Source organism: Lithobates pipiens, unplaced genomic scaffold (assembly GCF_037356315.1).
Source record: "Lithobates pipiens isolate NorthernLeopardFrog02 unplaced genomic scaffold, aLitPip1_a1.2 Scaffold_30, whole genome shotgun sequence".
Lineage (NCBI taxonomy): Eukaryota > Metazoa > Chordata > Amphibia > Anura > Ranidae > Lithobates > Lithobates pipiens.
In genome coordinates this window covers 632370-652203 of record NW_027507791.1, presented here as the reverse complement: position 1 = coordinate 652203, position 19834 = coordinate 632370, and the positions used below count along the sequence as shown (strand labels likewise).

Below are 19834 nucleotides of genomic sequence, written 5' to 3'. Positions count from 1 at the left end.
CACTGATAATGGTGGCGATCTGCTTTTTTTTTTTTTATCGTGACTGCAACATTATGGCGGACAGATCGGACAATTGACACCTTTTTGGGGACCATTTTACAGCAATCGGTGCTATAAAATTGCACTGCTTACTGTAAAAATGACACTGGTAGTGAAGGGGTTAACCACTAGCTGGCTAGGAAGGGGATAAGTGTGTCCTAGGGAGTGATTCTAACTGGTAAGGGGCGTGACTACGAGTGACATGTCACTGATCACCGCTCCCAATTACAGGGAGCTGTGATCAGTGACACTGTCACTAGGCAGAACGGGAAGATGCTTATTTACATTAACATCTCCCCGTTATTCCTCTTCGTGAGACGGTTGTGGGTATCCCCACAGACATCAAGTCTGAGGGACCCACGATCCTACTCGCGGAGCTCGCGGCAGGGTCACATGCGCACGCCACAAATTCAAAGGGGCGTTTAGGTACGCCCATTTGCCCAGCCGTGCTATTCTAGCGACGTATACATGCGACGGTCGGCAGGTGGTTAAGATAAAAACCTTCTACCTTTTTACAATCGCTTTAGACCAGGGATATGCAATTAGCGAACCTCCAGCTGTTGCAGAACTAAAAGTCCCATGAGGCAAGACTGACAGCCACAAACATGACCCAAAGGTAGAGGCATGATGGGACTTGTAGTTTTGCAACAGCTGGCGGTCCGCTAATTGCATATCCCTGCTTTAGTCTAGGCCTCGCTCTATGGTCATCATGTTGTTGTCCATCATTAGCGTATTATCTGCTCTCTCCGTGGGATTTGAGGCTGAGCTGAGCTCTTCACCATGCTCTGACTGGAAGAATCATACAAAATCCCCGATCTCCTTCATGGGCCATAATCAGGTAGGAGGCTTGCCCCTAGTCCCCTCCAAAAGCTCCTGTCCTGGTTGGGTTTGTCACACCGTGGTGGCCTGCCTAAGCGATCCTTGGAAAGCTGGAAAAACCTGAGGAGGGGTTCTTATCCTTCCCAACTCTATCCAAAATGAACTTCCTGAGCTAGGATTTAAGTAAAATCCTAACTCCAAGGAATACTATGACAACTCTGTAAGGTGAACTTACACGGATGCCCCTCCTCGCTCCCCCGGTCCTGCTGACCTGTACCCTCGCAATCTCTATTTCTAAGCATATCAGTGTCGGGTGTCTTGGCTTTAGAAATCTTCCTAAGCTGAATGTCCAAAACGTCAGTTTTTAAATCATTTTAATTGGTCAGCGCCATCACATGGGTGGCGCCGACCAACCAGCAGATGCACAGCTTGTCTGCTATGCAGAAGATGCGAGGATTCAGGATATACTGAGGCTTAGAACTGGAGATTGCGGTGGTACAGGTCAGCAGGACTGGGGGGGGAGGGGTGGTAACTAGGGATGCACCGAATGGGTTTTTTGGTGCCGAAACCGATACCAAAAATGAAAAATACACTAGGCCGAAAACCGAAACCGATACCGAAACAGCACCGATACCGAAAATGACTGTTTTAAAAAAATATTTTTATACAGGAGGTGGTCAGAGACTGGGGACATGGTTCAGGAGGTGGTCAGAGACTGGGGACATGGTTCAGGAGGTGGCCAGAGACTGGAGACATGGTTCAGGAGGTGGTCAGAGACTGGGGACATGGTTCAGGAGGTGGTCAGAGACTGGGGACATGGTTCAGGAGGTGGCCAGAGACTGGAGACATGGTTCAGGAGGTGGCCAGAGACTGGAGACATGGTTCAGGAGGTGGTCAGAGACTGGGGACATGGTTCAGGAGGTGGCCAGAGACTGGCGACATGGTTCAGGAGGTGGCCAGAGACTGGCGACATGGTTCAGGAGGTGGCCAGAGACTGGCGACATGGTTCAGGAGGTGGCCAGAGACTGGCGACATGGTTCAGGAGGTGGCCAGAGACTGGCGACATGGTTCAGGAGGTGGCCAGAGACTGGCGACATGGTTCAGGAGGTGGCCAGAGACTGGCGACATGGTTCAGGAGGTGGCCAGAGACTGGCGACATGGTTCAGGAGGTGGCCAGAGACTGGCGACATGGTTCAGGAGGTGGCCAGAGACTGGCGACATGGTTCAGGAGGTGGCCAGAGACTGGCGACATGGTTCAGGAGGTGGCCAGAGACTGGCGACATGGTTCAGGAGGTGGCCAGAGACTGGCGACATGGTTCAGGAGGTGGCCAGAGACTGGCGACATGGTTCAGGAGGTGGCCAGAGACTGGCGACATGGTTCAGGAGGTGGCCAGAGACTGGCGACATGGTTCAGGAGGTGGCCAGAGACTGGCGACATGGTTCAGGAGGTGGCCAGAGACTGGCGACATGGTTCAGGAGGTGGCCAGAGACTGGCGACATGGTTCAGGAGGTGGCCAGAGACTGGCGACATGGTTCAGGAGGTGGCCAGAGACTGGCGACATGGTTCAGGAGGTGGCCAGAGACTGGCGACATGGTTCAGGAGGTGGCCAGAGACTGGCGACATGGTTCAGGAGGTGGCCAGAGACTGGCGACATGGTTCAGGAGGTGGCCAGAGACTGGCGACATGGTTCAGGAGGTGGCCAGAGACTGGCGACATGATAAAAGTGATAAGTGTGGTGTCCCCCTCGTGCAGCCAGTAGTGTTTGTGTCCCCCTCGTGCAGCCAGTAGTGTTTGTGTCCCCCTCGTGCAGCCAGTAGTGTTTGTGTCCCCCTCGTGCAGCCAGTAGTGTTTGTGTCCCCCTCGTGCAGCCAGTAGTGTTTGTGTCCCCTGTGTAGTCAGTGATGCAGAAAGAGAGGAAAGCCGCCTCTGCCGTCTGGATCAATAGAGCGCCAGGAACATCACAGCTTTAATTTCAATAGCTGTGTGTTCCCCCGTCGCGCGCCGCTGCATATAGCCCCTCCCCCTTGTCCGGGGAACTGTGATAGACAGATCCCCGTCCAATCTGGACGGGTGATCTGTCTATCAGTTCCCCGAACGAGGGGGAGGGGCTGTAGGCGACGGCGCACGACGGGGGAACACACAGCTATTAAAATTAAAGCTGTGATGTTCCCGGCGCTCTATTGATCCAGACGGCGGAGGCGGCTTTCCTGCGATATACACCTCCCGTGATGGGCGGCACCAGGGGCGGGGGCGGAGCTCCGCCCCGCCCAGGCCACGCCCCATTTTCGGCTCAATTATCTGCCGTTTTTTCCTTTCGGCAAATTGCCGAAAGGGCCATTTTCGGCCGATATGTTTCGGCGGCCGAAATTTCGGTGCATCCCTAGTGGTAACCTGTGTAAGTTCACCTTACAGAGTTTTCTATAAAGGTGAACTTCTTTAACCTCAAAATCTCTCAGGTTTCCACTCTGGTGGAATCAGAGGAATAGAAAACTTGGAGTAGAAATAGAAAACTTAGAGTTTTCTATAAAGGTGAACTTACACTTCAAATAGTTTGGACCAAGCCGGCCCAGAGCATTAAGACTGGACGTTAACGCCAGTAGCTTTAGCATGCAGTGTTTTGCTGCGTTTGCATTTTTAATCAAAAGCTTGAGGCTCAAAACCGCTCATGCCAGATGCGTTTTGTGTTTTCCAGCATTTACGCGTTTTTTACAGCTGAAAAAACTCCTTTTCAAATGCAGTAGTTCTGGGTTTCTTTCCAACCTGAAAGCGCCCCTGACAGAAAACGCTGATAAATGCCTATGTGTGCATGGATAACATGCTGGGGCTTTAACTGGCTGTAGGAAAAAAAATGCCTAAAGCCCAAAACAGCAGCTGTAAAAATACGCAGTGTGCATGAGGAATAATAGAAAAGCGGAGTATGGGTAAGGCTTCATGTACACGGGACATTTTAAAACCTCTCCAACCAACGTTTAAAATGTCCATTGTGCCGTGTTTGCGTTTAGAAGCATATTTACATTGAAAATAGTCAAAAATGTTTCTCCATTAAAAATGCCTGTAAACTAAACGCGAGTTGTCACGTTTACACCCTGTTACAGGCATTTAGCTTTTCAAACACCTGTCCTGAATGCATTTTTTTTGCTTTTCAAGAAATGTTTCTAAACTCAGCTGCCTAGAAATGACCCTGTGTACATGTACTGATAAGATAACCTAGAGAGTTCAGGGGCAGCTGAAAAAAATGCCAAACGTCCGTTTACCAGCAGCAGTGTACGGGTACACTTCTTATTTCTGCCTAACTTTGAGGCGTGTGTGTGTGTGTGTGTGTGTGTGTGTGTGTGTGTGCAGCTAATATGTATCAAGCATCTTTTCTATATGCCAGTCTGTTCCAGTGCATGCTAAAAGTGGGGTTAGGCCACATATTGCTTTTTGATGTTGTCTGACCTACTGTTAGAAATCATGGGGCTCCAAAAAACCTACCTGTCTGTGCTCATTCAGAAAAGAAAGTGCCAGTAAATTACATTAAGACCCCTTTCACGCTGGGGCTCTTTGCAGGTGCTACAGCACTAAAAATAGCACCTGCAGGGCGCCCTGAAACAGCTGCTGCTGTGTCTCCAGTGTGAAAGGCCCGAGGGCTTTCACACTGGAGCGGTGCGCTGGCAGGATGCTAAAAAAAGTCCTGCTAGCAGCATCTTTGGAGCGGTGTATACACAGCTCCTGCCCATTGCAATCAATGGGGCAATGCGGCTATACAGCCAGCAAAGCACTGCTACAGCAGCGCTTTTTGGTGGTTTTAACCCTTTCTTGGCCGCTAGCGCACGCAGGGGTGGTAAAAGTGCCCCACCAGCAGCCAAATAGCGCCGCGAAATTGGAGCTAAAGCACCGCTAAAAGTAGTGTTTTAACGCTGGCGCGCCCACTGCCCCAGTATGAAAGGGGACTTGCCAGCACCTCTTACCAATTCTCCCTACCTCCCTTTATCGGGCGCTCCTGATGCGGTGATGCCCACAAGCATCTGACTGTAGGCAATAGCTGGGACTGTAGTCCCATCGTAGAGGGAGGGTATACTGCTGCTTATGTATTTTATTTTACTTTTTTTTCCTGTCCTAAAAGGAAGTGAAGGAAAATCTTCAACTGGGGAAAGAAAACCCTGACATCTCTAGCCTTTTCCCAAAGCAAAATTACTTTTTGTTGGCATGCGCCTTAGGCAAGCTGTATGTGATGTGAATTTCTTTCCTACAACCACAGGTTTCCCCCATCTGCACAGGCAATGCTGACAGGGGAATCGGCAATTGTCTTCTCCCATCGGGGGAAAGACATCCGTGACAGGAGAAGATGGTGATTGTCGCTATGGCAGCCGCTTGCAGTAATCACAAGTGAATCCGGCAGGCTGGTTGTATCTAAGTTGATCAACTTTGTACATTCAGCCTGCCCATTAACTGTTTGAATCTTGGCTGGTTCCTGCTGAGTTGGCCGAGATTCAAACCCTCTATGGCTGGCCTTAAATATATATGTACACACAGTTCTGATGAGAATGCTAATTTGCACACAAATGGACTATGTAGGAACTGTAAACATGCTTTGTGTCATGCTAATATCACACAGTGGATCTCCTATGGGAAAAGCAGGCAGTTGCCATTAAAAGGATAAAACATGCAGTATAAGATGTTTCTCTGCATTGTGTAAAAAGGCTGTTTGATCCTGGCTTCTGTGATCCTTCCCTTTTTCTACTGTCCCCAATCCATCTCCTGATAGAACAAAGCGTTAGCAGTCAGGCTGCACATGCTCAGTTTGATGTGTATTGCTAGAGAGTGTTTTGTTATTATTTTTGTCTTTCGTGGGAGAGTGCATGTGATGGACATAGGGCCAATCACCACTGTCCAGACAGAGGGTCAGGGAAGAATGAAATCCTCCTACAAGCTTAAGCAGACACTGATACAGGTCACAAGACTGCTATATACTGTTCATAAAAGGTATTTTGCAGTTTATACAGGTGCATCTCAGAAAATTTGAATATTACATAAGACCAATAAAAAAAAAAATGATTTTTAATACAGAAATATTGACTTACTGAAAAGTCTGTCCATGTACAGTATTATATACACTCAATACCTGGTCGAAGCGCCCTTTTCTTGAATTGCTGCATCAATGAGGCGTGGCATGGAGGTGATCAGCCTGTGGCACTGCTGAGGTGTTATGGAAGCCCAGGTTGCTTTGATAGTGGCTTTGAGCTTGTCTGCATTGAGTCTGGTGTCTCATCTTCCTCTTGACAATACCCCACAGATTCTCTATGTGGTTTAGGTCAGGTGAGTTTGCTGGCCAATCAAGCACAGTTATACCATGAGCGTTAAACCAGGTGTTGGTACTTTTGGCAGTGTGGGCAGGTGCCAAGTCCTGCTGGAAAATGAAATTGGCATCTCCATAAAGCTGGTCAGCAGAGGGAAGCATGACGTGCTCTACAATTTCCTGGTGGAGGGCTGCGCTGACTTTGGACTTGATAAAACACAGAAGACCAACACCAGCAGATGACACGGCTCCCCAAATCATCACTGACTGGAAACGTCACACTGGACCTCATGCCACTTGGATTCTGTGCCTCTCCACTCTTCCTCCAGACTCTGGGACCTTGATTTCCAAAGGAAATGCAAAATTGTCCACAGTCTGATTTGGGGAGCCGTGTCATCTGCTGGTCTTGGTCCTCTGTGTTTTATCAAGTCCAAAGTCAGCGCACATTAACGCAGGGCTCGACAAACCCCGGGCGCCAGGTCGCATTTGCGACTAGAATTAGTGACTTGGTGCCTGGGGCAGCACAGCTGGGGGTATCCCGTCTCCGTGCACCCCCGCCGGCGTGATCGCGTCAGGCCGCACCACCGCCGGCCGGTAATTGAGGCCGCGGCTTTGAGGCCTTCTGCGGTCCTATTTTTCCTTCTGGAATCTGGCGCCCTCTAGTGGTGGCTGTTGGTATGACAGCCAGCAATGCTAATAGAGCTTTCACTGCCCACCCATCTCCTCCCCTTTACTTATATATATATATATATATATATATATATATATATATATATATATATATATATATATATATATATATATATATATATATACACATTTTATATATATAAATTCTAACAACCTAGAGAATAAAATGGTGGTCGTTGCAATACTGTCTGTCACACCGTATTTGTGCAGCTGACTTACAAGCGCACTTTTTTGGGGAACATTTTTTTTATTTAATTAAAAAAATAAGACAAACAGTAAAGTTAGCCCAATTTTTTTAATATTTAGAAAAATGTTACGCCGAGTAAATTGATACCCAACATGTCACGCTTCAAAATTGCGTCCGCTCATGGAATGGCGACAAACTTTTACCCTTTAAAATCTCCATAGGCGACGTTTAAAAATATTCTACAGGTTGCACGTTTTGAGTTAGAGGAGGTCTAGAGCTAGAATTATTGCTCTCGCTCTACCGATCGTGGCGATACCTCACGTGTGGTTTGAGCACCGCTTTCCTATGCGGGCGCTACTCACGTATGCGTTCGCTTCTGCATGCAAGCTTGGCGGGACAGGGCGCATTTAAAACATTTTTTTTTCTCATTTTAACGTTTTATTTTTTCACGGTTCTTTAAAAAAAAAAAAAATGTCACTTTTATTCCTATTACAAGGAATGTAAAAATCCCTTGTAATAGAAAAAAGCATGACAGGTCCTCTTAAATATGAGATCTGGGAGGTCAGAGAGACCTCACATCTCATATTTACACTAAAATGCAAAAAAAAAAAAAAATTGTCATTTGAAAAAAATAAAATGTCCCTCTAAGAGCTATGGGCAATGACTTGGAGATAGGTGGGGGCGCTATCTTCCTCTCACTCGTCTCCATGTCAGGCCAGGGACAGGTCCGGATCGCCGTTACGGACCTGGCTCCTAACTTTTAGCTGGCTCCTGGATTCCAAGCAAATTTGTCAAGCCCTGCATTAACGGCTAGTTTACACGCGCTTCAAAACAAGACTTCAGACAGGCTTTGTTAAAGCTCTCTGAACACTAGTCAAAGCTCCTGTCACTAAATAAAAAGGCTTACAGACCTGTTTACACCTTGCTTTTGCTTTGCTTCGCTTTAAAGAGGGATTTCACTGTGAAAAAAATTATTAAAAGCCAGCAGCTACAAATACTGCAGCTACTGACTTTTAATAAATGGACACTCACCTGTCCCAGGATCCAGCGATGTTGGCAGCCGAGGCCGATCGATCGCTCGGCTGCTGCCGCCGCCATTCTAGGTGAGGGAATCAGGAAGTGAAGCGTTGCGGCTTCACTTCCCTGTTCTCTACTGCGCGAGTCGCGCAGCGCAATAGGAATTGTCCGCGCCGTCTCTGGGACCTGTGTGTGTCCCAGCAGACAGCGCGCAGGGACAGGAAGAGACTTGGCGCCTCACCGAAGCCCCAAGCAAAAGCAAGGGGTAAACAGGTCTGTAAGCTAACCGCTTTATTTAGTGACAGGTGCTTTGATTGGAATTCAGAGAGCTTTAACAAAGCACGTGTAAACTAGCCCTTGCTGAAATTTAACTTTTTGATATTCTAATTTTGAGATGCACCTGTATTTACTAGAATTGCATTTCCATGTTCTGTGCACTGTGGGAGACCAGCTATAGTTAGAGGAAGTAAACCCTGATGAGTTTACTTCCTCTTTCATTCCCTGCAAAGGCAAAGCATAATGGGCTACTATGCATCGCATAGTAGCCCATTATGTGTCACTTACCTGACACAGGAGCCAGCGAAGTCACCACTGTCCCCTGTAGTCCGGCGCATCCATCTTTTCGGTGGGGTCTCACAGCTCCACCGCTGTCATTCGGTGGAGCCGCGATGATGTCACTCCCGCACATGCGCATGGGAGCCGACACGCGCGGCAGCTCCGTTGTTGGAAATGCCGCGCTCAGTGCGCCTGCGCGCCGCTGTCTACAGTGCATGCGCCGTAGACAGCGGTGCCTGTATTCGGGTAAATATCTCCTAAACCGTATAGGTTTAGGAGATATTTCTTGGACCTACAGGTAAGCCTTAATCTAGGCTTACCTGTAGGTCAAAGTGGTTTGTAAGGGTTTAGAACCACTTTAATGCAAGCTCTTGGGTTTAATAACACTTCAAGTTGCTAAAGGTAACATGAAGGTAACATGAACTTTTATAATATTTATAAAACCTGTCTAATATTTATCCTCTATATACCTGTCTGTAAGCTGTATCAGTTAGGGGCCCATTTCTGACTGTTGCATTAAAGCGGAGGTCCACCCTAAAGTGGACCTTCCGCTAATCGGAACCCTCCCCCCCCTCCGGTGCCACAATCTGCACCTTTCAGGGGGGAGGGGGGTGCAGTTAACTGCACCCACTTCCGGGATAGCTCTCTGCGGAAAGGGGCGTAACTTACGCCCCTTCCCTCAAGTGCCCCGCTGCCTGCTGGGAAACACACAGATCCCAGAGGCAGCGGGGACCATCCTCATTGCGCAGCGCGGCTCGCGCATGCGCAGTAGGGAACCGGGAAATGAAGCCGAAAGGCTCCATTTCCTGATTCCCATACCCAAGATGGCGGCGGCAGCACTCGAGTGTCGATCTAGAGATCGGCTTCGGGTGCCGACATCGCGGGCGCGCTGGACAGGTAAGTGTCACTATTTTAAAAGTCAGCAGCTGCAGTATTTGTAGCTGCTGACTTAAAAAAAAAAAAAAAAATGCGGAGTCCCGGTGGACTCCCGCTTTAATGTATTACAGTTCTACCAAACCCACAACAATCAACAGTCTGTATATGCAGTAAAGCATGCTTGTTATACTCGAGGGGTGGGGTAGTCCTCTGCATTGTGTAAAAAGGCTGTTTGATTCTGTCTGCTCTGATCCTCCCCTTCCACTCTCCCCAATCCATCTCCTGATAGTACAGAGGCTAATAAAATACTCTGAATCTGCCACTTTCTGTATGCCCACTCTATTCTGACCACGAAATTCGGGGCTGCTCAGCCCCAATCACCGTGGTCTAAGTATGTCCCTCCATTATACCCTGCCTGCTCTTCTCTCTCTCCCCTCACTCCCTTCCTTCCTGCCTGTCAGCTGTGTCTGTCTGTACATAGTGTGCTATGCCAGCCTCTAATAGAAGGGCTGGCATAGTCTTATAGAAATGCTTCAACAAACCCTTTAACAATCATAAAATCAAACCCGCCCATTAAATATTGCATGCCTGGACCACTAAATTACTGCATATGTTTATTTCCTTTTGTGAATTGGCTTTAACACAGTTTATGCTGCAAATATAGCATAAAGAAATGGTGAATTGACATTTTCAGGATCACATGCAGTTTTTGGGAAAAAAAATGCCTAAAATACCGCATGCATGCAATCTGCTTTTGTGATTGGAGTCCATTGTGACATGTTTTACCAAATAATTGGCCCACAGGTATGTTTCTTGCTGATTAGTGAAGTGTGTACACAAACCGGCCCAATGCTGTGTAGCTGCCAAGTGTAGCCTTGGTACGGCATGGTGCTGAAAATTTCTGAAGTGTCACTTAGCATTTTAGGGTATCCTGTCCAGTCCCATGCTGCATGTAGCTGCTCTCTCACCGCTAAACTGAGTTCAGCATCAGTGATTTTATTTTATTTTTTTTTTAATTTCTGTATATTCAAGGTATTCACATTTATGTACAATTTGTATGCACAGAAATGTTTTCCTGTATGTCCGCAGCAGTGTAGATAAGCATTAGTACAAAGCTGCCAGTGTTTGCGAGGCAGATAATGATATCATACAGTGAAGGCAAGGCCTCATTGGACGGCTGCCAGGCAGATGACCTCATACACCTTTGTCTGTAATAGAGAAATGGCATTTGGGGTCAGATGGTAGAATTTTAATTGCCTTTTGTGATTAATACTGCTTTTACATTACTGGTTTACTGCACTACCAGTTTAGTCGTGGTGAAATGTGAACTGAATAAAAGTGCTGCTAATTTCTTCAAATGGTGCTTTACTGCGATCATAGAGCAGAGAGGGGTTAGAACTTCTGTTATGTTTTTGTTGCTGTATTTGTGTCAGATGGAACGCCTCGTCTCACTTCCTATTCCTGTGGCCACTGTCTCATGGAAAGGAAAATAGGCCTCCTGGGAGTGCAGAAATATAAAACGTATCAGTGGTTCCAGTCTTTCCACACCATAATAATGGGTAGAATTGCTGTATGTATGCCTATTGCGAAGATCTCCTGCCTGCAAGAGCCCTGCTATTGGTACAGAAAGTGAGGGATATCCTTTATAATTGGGACATTGTAATGTGCTAATAAATCAAAATCCCCATGTTTATATTTTTTTATATCGGTGCTTATCGTACAGCTTTTTATTTTTTCCTTTTTTTAACTTCTCATGTCACCAATTGCTGGAAAGGTTGTACTGCAGGAATTATGTTGGAGAGCATGTGATCACAGCTGGTAACTGAGGAACAGGATTTCTCAGGACAAGAAATATGTACTTTTTTTTCTTAAAGCAATAATGTGATTCTGTAATACTAATGTGATCAACCTAGTCATATGATGTATGAATAATAATATTTTTTTTTGCGGTTATTTAAAGGGGTTGTAAACCCTCAAGGTTTTTCACCTTAATGCAATCTATGCATTAAAGGGCAAGTTAACCTCCTTGTACGCTTTTTTTAAAATAATTCCAGCTTCTCTATGCATCAGTATAGCATTCGTATACTTGTTTTTTGCAAAAATATCAAAACTTTCTGTTAAATCTACATTCACTTACTTTTCTTGTCCTAATCCATGTTTCCATTAGTAATGTATTTCTTCTGGATCAGACTTTAGAACATGATGCGGGACAGAGTTGATCAGCTGACCTCATTAGCATCCATCCATCCATTCATTTCCAGATGCACTTTTTTTTTTTTTTTTTTTTTTTTTTTTTAAGCAGAAGTAAACCCATCCATAAAAGTTTAATTTCTGGCACGTGCCAGAAATGTAACACTCCCATTGGTTGTGTTCTCAACCAAACTGTCAAACCATCCAATGGCTGGTGTCATAACTGATCACATGTGCAGCATCATGGTAGTTGTAGATTAAACAGAGGCCAAGATGGCGGCTTCCTTGGCTGAAACAGATAGGAGGGTTTACTTTCACTTTAAATGAAATGCAATCAGTCATTCATTGATCACCTTTCTCACTAAATACACAATCAGATTGCATAGTGTATGGCCATGTTTATACACCTAAAATGACCAGTTGCGCTTTGTGCACACTAAATACAAACGCACACTTTTCCATCTGAAAAAAACGAGGGGCAAATGCTGCAGTAAAAAAGACACAACCCATAAAGCACCAAAATGTCCTATTAACCACACGTAATGCAGCCAGTTGAAATCAACAGGCTGCCCTGTGCGTGTCACAGAAAAAAAACAAGGTACAAAATGTGACACACACACACACACACACACACACACACACACACACACACACACACACACACACACACACACACACACACACACACACACACACACACACACACACACACACACACACACACTATGCTGGATGTGAATGGGGCCTGAAAGTAAAATTGGTGCGCTAACATAGAACAATGAGGCTTAATTCACGTCTGTGCATTTCAGAAATGTGCTGCACCAAAAAACACAGTAAAAAGCGCACCAAGTTCCACGTTAAAAAAATAAATAAAAAATTGTGACGCTTCGTTAGGGCGATTGCTGTGTGTAGGGCGGCCCATTCAGCTGGATGGGCTGCCCTATGTGTGATTAGTAAAAAATGCTCCAAAACATCTCCGCCCCTGCTTAAAAAAACAGAACCCACGCATGTGGGAATGAGTTCCCGCTATGCAGCGATGTGAACGGGCTTGTCAGCTGACTGTTTCTGTCCACTCCCTCCTATGTACTTGTATAAAGATGGCCATACACTATGCAGTCTGATTGTGTATTTAGTGAGAAGGGTGATCGCTGATTTGCATTTCATTAAAAAAATGTTCACCTGGGAATGGGAGGGTGGAGGATGCAGGGTGTGTGCTAATGAGATCAACGGGTCAACTCCTTCCTGTGTCATGACCTAAAGTCTGATCAGGAAGAAAGACATTACTAATGGAAATGGGGATTAGGACAAGAAAAGTAAGTGTAGATTTAATGGAAGCTTTGATATTTTTGCAAAAAAAGTACATGAATGCTATATTGATGAATTGGGGAGCTGGAATTTAGAAAAAAAAAGCCGACAAATGTGAACTTACCCTTTAAGGTGAGAACTTCTGTAGTGCAGCAGCTTTTACTTACCTGAACCCGATCTCTCCAGTGACAAGAATAAGCCCGAGTCCTCTTTGGATAAGTAGCAGCGCAGCCATTGGCTCCTGCAGCTATCGATCAATCCAGTGACATGGGGGATGGGGACGAGTCCTGCTATCTGTGTCAATGGTCGCAGCAGGAGGACTCGGGAGCATGCCTGCATGGGTGCCCCCTTGGAATGCGGCTCTCCGAGGGGGCACTCATTTGTTTTGAGACAAATCATTTTACTGTTCAGAGGTGTGCTTGCTATGATCAGATTTTATTTAGTCATATAAAACCTTTATGCCAAAATAAAGAACAGTTGCTGTAACTGCTTATGTAAATAAAGCAGAACTCCTCCAGCTTTTCCTCCCCAAAACAGGTGCATTGTGCATGTAAATGAATCGCAATCCCAGTGTCATTCTATCTGTATCTTGCCTTTAGTTGTAAAAAGCAAGTTTGTGTTTCTGTGATGTCACTCCTTCTTCTCCTGGAAGAATTTCAAAGTTCTCTGTTTTCCTGTTTCCTTCCTCTACCAGGCCTGATACTACATGTCCCATGATCCTTTTGAGCCTCTGTAGTTTCAGGGCAGGCTATAGGAGTCATTTGTAGCAATTCTGGGAGTTGATGTGGGTGGGTCCAAATGCTTGTAAACCGCATCTCCCCGTTCTGCCTAGCAACAAGTGATGCTGATCTCTGCTTCATGTAATTGGAGCAGAGGAGATCAGTGTTCACTAACACAAAGCCCAGCCACCCACAGTTAGTAACAGGCCCCTAGGAACACTTAACCCCATACACCGCCACCCACTGGTTAACCCCTTCACTGCCAGTGTCATTTACACAGGAATCGCTGCATTTGTATAGCACTGCTGTATAAATGACCCAAAAATGTCCGTGTCCACCATAATTTCGCAGTCACAATAAAAATCACTGATCACCACCATTACTAGTAAAAAAAAAATAATAAAAATGCCATAAAACTATCCCCTATTTTGTAAACGCTATAACTTTTGCGCAAACCAATCAACAAACAAACAAACAAAATTTTATTTTTTTCCTTACAAAAATATGTAGAATACGTATCGGCCTAAACTGAGGGAAATTTTTTTATATATTTTTGGGGGGTATTTATTATAACAAAAAGTAAAAATGTGATATTTGTTTTGTTTTTTTGTTTTTCAAAATTGTCGCTCCTATTTTTGTTTTATAGCGCAAAAAATAAACACAGCAGGGGTGCTCAAATACCACCAAAAGAAAGCTCTATTTGTGGGGGGGAAAAAAAGACGTCAATCTTGTTTGGGAGCCACGTCACACGACCGCAATTGTCAGTTAAAGTGACGCAGTGCCGGATCGCAAAAAGTGGTCTGGTCTTAAGCCAGCAAAATGGTCCGGGGCTGAAAGTGGTTAACCATGATCACTGAAAGTGAAAGAAAATCTTAAAGCGGAGTTCCACACAAAAATGGAACTTCCGTTTTAAGTGAAGGTGAGTGGCTGACCACCCGTGTTCAGAATGCAGTAGGCCAGATGCTCAGCACGGGACCCAAGAGCAAGTGGATTTGTTTCTGTCTGAAATATCCATACCTGGTATTCATTTTCAAGTTCTACTTGGAGCAAACTTTTAGTAAGAAAATGAATCCTTGATGGATTACTTCATGCTGGCCCCCTTTGCAGGCATATCCTGTGTAACAATAAGTCCCTATACAATTTAAAATCCACCAAGGTACTGTCTCGCCCAGCTCTGTACAGCCTCAGTTCTCTATGCTCAGCTCTGTGTCAAATGTCACTAGAGGCCGATCTTCTGACAGCCTAAAGATTTACTGCTGCTCTGGGCTTCAGCAAAATGGCAGCCTAGGGTAAAAAGAAAACAAGCAATGTGGACCACTGATACCAAATGTGGGGTACCATTCCTCCCACTGATATCAAGATGGGGGCAGGAGATATCCTCCGACTGATTACAGGCCATATGCAATTGAACACCACACCTGAGGCATTGTTTACTCACATTGATGCCCACCTAAAGTCTGAGGGACCGTAAACTGGCATATTGTATGGAAAGTTTGAAGACCCCTGCTGTAGTGGATGAACCTGCTGGGTCCCACACACAGCTCTCTGCAAAAGCTAGCATCTCTCTTTGAGAGGTCACCACTATTCTACATGGTATTATCTATTTTTTTTTTTTTTTTTTTAATCCTTTGGGGGGGGGGAAAAAAAATGTGTGTGTGTGTGTATATGTGTGTGTATATATATATATATATATATATATATATATATATATATATATATATATATATATATATAATTTATTATTAATTTTTTTTTTTTTTTTTTTTTATTAAATTACACCTTGAATGCATCAAATACCACTAGTGGTGTGACTTGAGCAACTGCTTTAGCATTTGTATTGGAATGTATGTGGGATTTTACTGTTTTATATTGGTTATGAGTCTTTTTTGCTTTGCGGCTAGGTTCTGTTTATTCTGACACATGCCTCTTTTCTCGCTTTAGTCCAATTGTAAACCAGGGAACTCCACAACAACAGAGCATCAAGAATTTTGGCATCACCTCCCCTATCAGCTTAGCGGTACCCAAGGAGACCGATTGCAGTCTCACTCAGAAACTCATAGAGACTTTAAAGCCTTATGGTGTCTTTGAGGAAGAGGAGGAATTACAGCGCAGGTGAGTCTGGCGATTATTGAATTCAGAGGGCATGCTAAAGAGAAACCAGTTCACAGAAAAATGCATGTCTTCCCTATTGCAACCAATAAAATTCTAGCTGGCATTGCCTAGTGCTTGTTTGCTGTGGATATCCCATTTTTTTTTTTTTTTTTTTTTTTTTTTAGTTTTATTTAAGGATGATACTTTAGAATAATTCCGTGTAAAGGTATAATATCCTAGATTTTTTTTTTTTTTTTTTTTTTTTTTTTTTAACAGAATCTTAATTTTGGGGAAGTTGAATAATTTGGTGAAAGAATGGATTCGTGATATCAGTGAACAAAAGGTAAGCTGAAGTAGATCTATAGGTTGTGAAAGGTTTTATATAGGCTTTTTTCAGAAAAAATGGCTGTACCAGTAGGTAAGATTTAATTTTTTTTGGAAAAAAAAAAAAAGCAGCTGAAGAAAGTCAATTTGCTGTATTTGAGGATCTGTCTGAATGGTATAGAACACATGTTCGAGCACTTCCACCCCAATCCCTGGTGCATTCTGCTTAGGACTGTATGGAGAACTTGTAGTAGGAAGCACTGAATACTGGCTGAAAAACCAAGACAAGGGGGAGGCGAACGTTTCTGAGACCCAGTGGCCATTCATTATCCTCTCCTCTAAACGAAGAGTATCACTTTTGAAAGAGGCAATTGGGAAAGACTTGTGTATTCTACCTAAATCTTGGCACCCTATGTAATTTTTTTTCTCATGCCTGTTCAGTAGACAAACATGAAATGACTTCTGCTCTTTAGTACAATTTCCTTCTCTTTCCACTTCCTCTTTCTGTTCTGCGGGCAGCCTGTAGTGGGAGCACTGAGGAATATATTCAATAAAAAAAAACACACACACATACAAATTCTTTGGCTGGTTGCTTTAAACTGACTTCATCTGCAGATTGAAGTTCGCCCCCCTTTTTTTTTTTTTTTTTTTTTTTTTTTTTTTTTACATTTCAGGTGTCAGTGAGGGAATCTCGCTGAAAGAACCGAGCCTGAAAGTATTGGTTTCAGGTATAGGTGTGTTTGCAGGAATACCAATAGTCATGCAAATTCCTAGTTTCTGTATCGGCGCAACCCTACTTTATGACTTAGAGCCGAGCCGTGGATGGAATGTGCTCGCGTTGATGTCTGGTGATTCCTGCCAAAAAGGTGGAAGAGACCAGGAACCAGCGTGGAACGCAGGCTCGTTGGTTGCCATGACTGCGTTTCATCCTCTGCTGTTGGCTCAGGCTGCCCAGGTCAGCTGATCCCTCCCTCACATGACCAGTGTTGGAGACATTGGAACAACACGCTTCTCCAGGCTGTTAGCGGACATATAACGTCCCGCTTCATCTTTTGATTCTCTGGGAGCAAAAAAAGGCACTGCTTCACTTTTGCAGATCAGGGGGGAAAAAAAAAGACAATTGAATTTATCTATGGAACAATGTGCATAGCTGCGTGAAGATCAATAATACAGCAGTGAGTACCGAGGCAAAAGTAAAATTTAAACATTTACGTTTTGAGTACAATAACTTTTGCACGTATATTGCAAAACTGTCAGCTAGAAGAGGGCGAAGAATGTTACTTGTATAGGTGTACGCACTGTCTCGGGATCTTGCAGTCAACATGAAGCCGAGTATGAACATTAGTAAATCATTAGGTCGGTGTGTAGGAGGACTAACAAATGCACATTTGTTTCCAATAAACATTCATTTTATTTTATTTTTACAAAAATTGGACTTGGCCTTAACATTGAAGCACCGTGTATGTGGGAGATTGTTATGCAATGTGTTTTAATGAGTGTCATGTAAAGCCTGGCATGCCTTATGCACTCCTAAGAAATAATATTAATTTGTTTTGCTTTAAAGGAAACCTGTTAGAAAAATGTTTCTTCTTTTGGTCTTAGTTGGGTCTGGACAATGAGAAACCATTATTGAATTTCTGTGATTAGGGAAATGTAATCTTTTGGTGAAAATGAAATCCAGTAACAGTCTTTGTTATGTAATCGAGCTACAGCATATTATAAAACAAAGAGTAAACCACATGCTTCTAACATAATCTCTTTATTCCACCAGCATCTGCCTCAGTCTGTAATTGAGAATGTTGGAGGAAAAATATTTACTTTTGGATCATACCGATTGGGGGTCCATACTAAAGGTAATGTAGATGTGAAGCCATTTCCTGTTGTGTAATTGAGTACATTTTGACTTGGGCCTCATGCACACGAGACGCAGGTGAAAACGCTGCTCAAAAAAGCTGAAGCGCGCGTTTAGAAACTCGCGTTTTGCCGCGTTAGCATGCCGCGTTAGCATGCCGCGTTAGCATGCCGCGTTAGCATGCCGCGTTAGCATGCCGCGTTTAGCCGCGTTAGCATGCCGCGTTAGCATGCCGCGTTTAGCCGCGTTAGCATGCCGCGTTAAGCATGCCGCGTTTAGCCGCGTTAGCATGCCGCGTTTAGCCGCGTTAGCATGCCGCGTTAGCATGCCGCGTTTAGCCGCGTTTGCGTTTAAAAGCGTTTATAAAGATAACATCATGTAGACCCTCCCCAAGCTCTCAAAGCATGTTTTTTTAAAACTATTTCTGCTATTTTGATCAGAGTGAGCAGCAGCAGCATAGAGAGCAGTTGTACACTTGCATTTGCCTCTTTCTGTGGTATACATTTTGAAATGGATCCCATATTGAATATATGTCAGGAAATGCTGCTGTATATGGTAGTATAATTTTTAATGCCTTATTAAAATATCCAGAATCCTAACCCTAAACAATAACACTAACCGCTAACCCTATCCCTTACACTAACCCTAATCCTAAACAATAACCCTAACGGATAACCAAGCTTACCATAACACCCAACCCTAATGACCAAATTACATTGCTGCAGATGGTCACAGTTGACTTTGAGGCCATGTATCGCTGATGCAGAAAAGTGCATGACATTTTGCAACCCGAATTTGGGGCCCCCTATCTCGGGGTCACTTGGTGACAGGAACCTCAAATTTGGATATGTTGTAGTGCTAGTTCCACAGTGTCTGCATACCAAATTTGGGGTTCTTGGCAATAAGTGGCCCCAAGATATGGGTCCCCAAAGTCGGGTCGCAAAATGTCATTTTCAGGTCTAAAAAATTAGGTTCCTTTAAAAACGCTTATAAACGCAAACGCGGGTGCACGTCTGAAACGTGGAAATTTTTGCGTCTGAACCCATTTTTTTGCTTCTGGAAAAACTAGGTTAAACGCAACTGCATAAAAACGGCCTAAAAACATTGAATGAGTTCAGGGGCAGTTGAAAAAAGTGTCCAACTGCATCTGAACACGCGTTTAACAGCGTCTCGTGTGCATGAGGCCTTATTATCAACATTGCTATTTTTGTATAAATCCTGTTTTGTAACCACAACCAAGATTTTTATTATTTTTTTTGAAAATTTCTAGTTCCCCAATTCTATGGCCTGAATTCTCCCCTCTATAATAGGTTTTGTAGGAAAATCCACCCTTTTTACTATAGTAGTGCTCCATTTTTCTAGCCAAAGGCTTCTGCCTGGACCAAAGCCACCTGAAGATGGTTTGATTTTTAAATTGGTTTACAATCATTCTGAACTAGTATTGTGATTGGACTGGAAATGCCCTGCACATTGAGTCCGTGATTTGTGACATTTGCACAGGCGTTGTGAATGAAGGGAGCCGAATCCTATGATAACCCTACCACTCAACACAAGCGGGACATCGGAAGCTGAAAAGAGCTCATAGGAATAGAGTGCACGGGCTCCTGGTACAGTACCCTTTTAATATATAGTTTAAAAATAAACACACTCACAATTGTAAACTTGTTAAAAGCATAGTATCCCCAGGTTCTCAGTCCTGCGATAGGAGATCCTGTAGCACTGGCTTGCAGTACAAAGGTTCACCAACCGTTCCAGCTGCACTGTCACTCTATCCCTAACCCAACCAGCTCCAAACACGGCACTGCTGGGCGGAAGATAGGCAGTTGATGGGGGGGGTAATGTGGTTGCTATGACCCGGTGCTTCGAAGGGGCTGAGTCTCCTTTTCCAAGT

General features: G+C 44.5%; 1 protein-coding gene across 2 annotated transcripts in view; it reads left to right on the top strand.

The window, feature by feature from the left end:
• Positions 1-19834, top strand: part of PAPOLA (poly(A) polymerase alpha) — a 77764-nt gene that overhangs the window by 8199 nt on the left and 49731 nt on the right. For both annotated transcript variants that reach the window (XM_077463545.1, XM_077463544.1), the window contains exons 2-4: positions 15618-15788; positions 16044-16110; positions 17863-17944. In XM_077463545.1, the coding sequence (XP_077319671.1) occupies positions 15618-15788; positions 16044-16110; positions 17863-17944 (320 nt within the window). The remainder of the gene's footprint in view (positions 1-15617; positions 15789-16043; positions 16111-17862; positions 17945-19834) is intronic.